At 35.9% G+C, this 4,199-nt stretch overlaps 1 protein-coding gene across 2 annotated transcripts in view; it reads right to left on the reverse strand.

Annotated features, from left to right (window-relative positions):
• The window catches only part of padi2 (peptidyl arginine deiminase, type II), a 29,410-nt gene that overhangs the window by 20,772 nt on the left and 4,439 nt on the right, over positions 1 to 4,199 (reverse strand). For both annotated transcript variants that reach the window (XM_014009556.1, XM_014009557.1), the window contains exons 5-11: positions 3,605 to 3,722; positions 3,130 to 3,282; positions 2,824 to 3,011; positions 2,395 to 2,498; positions 2,041 to 2,152; positions 849 to 956; positions 122 to 273 (exon numbers count right to left, since the gene is read on the reverse strand). In XM_014009556.1, the coding sequence (XP_013865010.1) occupies positions 122 to 273; positions 849 to 956; positions 2,041 to 2,152; positions 2,395 to 2,498; positions 2,824 to 3,011; positions 3,130 to 3,282; positions 3,605 to 3,722 (935 nt within the window). The remainder of the gene's footprint in view (positions 1 to 121; positions 274 to 848; positions 957 to 2,040; positions 2,153 to 2,394; positions 2,499 to 2,823; positions 3,012 to 3,129; positions 3,283 to 3,604; positions 3,723 to 4,199) is intronic.

Consider the following 4,199-nt stretch of genomic DNA (forward strand, 5'->3'; position numbering starts at 1 on the left):
GCCTACAGTATTTTCACAGTATTTATTTTACAGTTAAAATAAATGTTTATCAAATAAAATTTAATGTTACAACTAATCGGGGATCCCTTTAAAATCTTTTCTAAACTAATCTGTGACTTACGTTGGGAAGGCAACTCCAATGATGATTCTGCCCAGGGGGTATTCTTTCCCATTCACRGTGACAGGGGGGCTGACCTCCAGGTTACCAAACGAGTCCAAACTGCTCACCTTTTCATTGTAAGCCAACCTGGTCACATAGCCAAAGTCAGGACCCTGAGGAGACAGATTTGTTTAAAAATTTGTTCTGGACAAGCAAATTTCAAATGCTTTTAGAGCACCAGAGCCCTGTCTCCCTATATGAGGTTAACTGATCACAAAGAAACGTGTTTTAGAACAAGTCTGAAACAATTTTCACAGATGCACGTCATGAAGTTTTCCAAATCTTAAGCAAAWCTCTTAATTTGTTCCTAACTTTGCGAAGTCTAAATATGTCAGAGACAGAGACCATGTTTGAGGTTAGCAGCTAATTTCATGGCGGGTGTGCAGCATGAAGGCAAGTTTGTACAGGCAGGAGTTAACGCTTCTGATTCTTCTGAACTGTTGATACTTCCCTTCTGCTCATCCATGATCCACCTCCCCCACAATCCTCACTGTCTTTTATTAAAAGCGTGTTTAAACAAAAACACTTTTTTTTTTTTTAGAAAATGTTGTGTATGAAATCTACTATAAGTGATGCAGCCGCCGGGTCAACCAGGTGCTTTAAAAACATGCTCAAACAAAAAGAGCTGACACGGCAGCATTTCCCCATCTACAAACATTTGAACTCRAGACAAAATGAAGTCTGTCACCAGCAGCGTCTCATATGGGAAGTCCTTCAGCTTTCCATCTCTGGGAGAATCTAGAACAACAGGAAAGCCTTGATGGGGCGAATCGATGTAACCAAATTCCAGTTCATCCTGAAAAAGAGATTAAAAATGTATTTTAAGCCATCATTGTGTACACAATTCTTTATAGAACTGTATCYATCTGAATGTGTAGGTTTGCACAAAATGAGAAAAGAAAACAAAGAAAATGTGTCTAAAAAAGTAATGTAAGGATGTGTGTGTATGCAACTATGTGTTGTTTAAGTGTTCCCTTTATTTTCTTTAGCAGTATATATTTATGTATATGTAAATTTTAGTAAGTGTTGTATAATTTAGTAGGTGAACTGATTGTTGTTTCAGACTTAATAAAATTGTCATTTAGAATAAGGAAACGGAATAATAATTTTTTTTTAATAAGCTTTGGAGAAGGGTGGGATTAAATGTTTTTACTTCTTCCCATTCTTTTTCAAAACAACTTATTGTACATTATTTTTATTGTTATTTAGCTAGTCTTATTTCATATGAGCTTTTCATCATTAGGTATAAAATTTAAAAAACAGAATTGTATATGTAAGCAAAAATTCAGTGGGTCAAAGTTGTGAACATGATATATACACATACAAAGTACAGTATAATCCAATGATTCACAAATTAAAGTACCTGTGACATCAACCTTTTGTAATAAATATGGTTATTTTTTTTAGAAATATAACATCAGTAGAGTGTTGCAAAACAAATTTCACAACGCTGAGACGAACCGTACTTGAGATATTCACATGTGAAGTAACAGGAAGTGATGTCAAAGGGGACTTGTCTGTGTGAGCAGAACATTGCTACAATTACTAATAACACAGACTGTAGAGAAGAATCTGATGTTTCTTTAGATTATTTCAAGTCACTATCAGAGAGATGAAGAAGAGTCAGAGTTCAAATAATGTTATTTCAATAAACAAAGACCAGAGAGTTCCTTTTCTTAACGAGTTCCYCTTTGATGTCACTTCCTGTTTCACTTTGGCTGAGCCAAGTTCAAAGAAAATCTGTGTTATGTGACAAAATTTGTAAAATTGTGTATTATGTCGAGTTCCTTCAATATAAAGATGTTTTCTTTGACTTTYAGTRTTTGGAGGATATGCATGTCACAGGCACTTTAAAGTTTTCATTATTTGTTGTTTTTTACCTGCATCCAGCGGTCTCCTCTGTTCATGTACTCGTAGCAAACCTTCAGCTCATGTCTGCTCTTTTGAACAAGATCTTTTATTCCTTTCATGAACTGGTAGTTATCGCGTGTACTGAAACCACAGACAGGCAGCATGTTTTTGTCAAGCAATAATGTTTGAAATGCTAATTAAAAGAAACATATTTTAACTGTTTGGTTAAAAAAAATTCACAAAAAACAATTGTGTGAAAATTTATACTGAGCTTCTTGAGCAGTGTTCGTGGCAGTTTGAGATGATGTTAAAGTGAGCGGTGTAACGCTATAACACCCTGCTGACACATTCATCTTTATTATTCATCAAGCTGCTGCTCCTACCTGCAGACAAACACTTCCACAGGCTCCAGAGTGTTGGGTGTCATGATCCACGGAGCCACTCTGAACACCACTTTGTCTGAGAAAATGGGCGTCTCTGGAAGACCCTTTAAAACATGAGAGAAGGTGCTATTGATTTACAAAGAAAACTAATCAAACAAGCTTAACTTTATAATGATTTGGACTAAGGATTTTGTCATTAATTTAGATTACATTAAGTCATAATTATTATCAAGTTTACTTATGCTGATTTCCAAACTGAGTTTATTCTTAGAAGCAATGATAAAAATCCCTTAGCTTTACCAGAAACTGATCAAAAATTGAGAAATGTGCTTCATTGTCTTTGAAATTTGCAGTTAAATGGGTTTTGAGTAATATTAATAATAATGATGAAATGGATGTATAAAATGCAGGTTTTGTTGCTGTCCTTACTTCATTGATGGGCTCTAATAGACTGAGGTTGATGGTGACAAGTCCATCAAAGTTCATGTCAGGAAACCTGAGGCCCTCCACATAAAAGTTCATTTCTGCTACACCTCCCAGGTAAGGCACTTCCTTTGACAGGACCTCTCGGCTCAGTACCAGTGGATAGTCCTTGATAAAAGTACTTAAAAAATTATCTGCAAAGTAAAGAATGCAAATACAGAGTACTTAATTTAATATAATAATAAAAAATATTTGTGTAATGAGTTTTAAATAATGTACATAAAACAAATACATGCACTTTTAGATACCCACCCAGGAAATTAGTTGGCTCTTTGTTGGATCTGGGTCTAAAGACTCTGACGTTCTCCGCATCTCCCCGAGAAATGTGCATGGTGAGTTTGTAGCCCTCTGGGAGTTTGGCAGGACCCTTGGTCCGCAGCACCATTGGAGACATGTCCTTCAGATCTGCACGTCCACAAAACACAATTCTCTCTCACATATGACACACGCTGTTTGACGGCATGACATGGAGCATGTGGGTTTTTATAAGCTTTGAACTCTCAAAATCAATAGAGCTTGTCAAGCTTTCACCATGGTTAGTTAGGGGTAATGTCAGATATCCAAAGTCTGAGGCATCACTTTTTCATAAAGTGTTCTCTTTAACTTTTAAATTGATTGTTAGGCCATTAGAATTCCTTATTTGCATTAAAGACTGTAAAGGCTGCCTTCCTCAGTAAAGTTAAAGAGTGTTATTGGAGAAATCTTAACAGCGGTGATATTGGTTTACCTGACACTTTGGAGATGCGATCCTTCTCAGTGTCTGGCATTTTGTTGTAGGACGTCTCAGAGTCACAGTTAACCAAAAGAATAGCTCCGTGACCATCAGAACCCCACTTCCAAGACCCCTAAAACAGTTTTGACAAACCAAATGTCAAGGYAAATTATAAAACAAACTTGTATTAAAGTCCCATATTTCCCACTTGATCTTTATTCTGAATGTTTGTCTCAATTTTCAGACTTTTGTTTGCCGGAAAATGCCGTAACTAGATTAAAGAACCTGTTCTATTGTTATTATTATTTTCTTCAGCCTCACAATGTAATGTAATCAAGAACAGCAGAAAATCATTATATTCACAACTCCATCTTGTCAGTAATGATACAGATTCTGCATCGTTTTACAATGTTGCCCCTCTGAAAAAGAAGCGAATCAGTCAGGGGCTTAACTCTTTGGTTCACTTCAGAGCTACATATACTAAAAGAGAACTCTAGAAAATTGAAAGACAATGGCAGTCCACTAATTTAGAAAAATTAAATCTTGGGAAATTATCTGTAAAATATTATATAATGAACATACACACATACACACACACACACACACACAC

This window comes from Austrofundulus limnaeus, unplaced genomic scaffold, assembly GCF_001266775.1.
Source record: "Austrofundulus limnaeus strain Quisiro unplaced genomic scaffold, Austrofundulus_limnaeus-1.0 Scaffold59, whole genome shotgun sequence".
Lineage (NCBI taxonomy): Eukaryota > Metazoa > Chordata > Actinopteri > Cyprinodontiformes > Rivulidae > Austrofundulus > Austrofundulus limnaeus.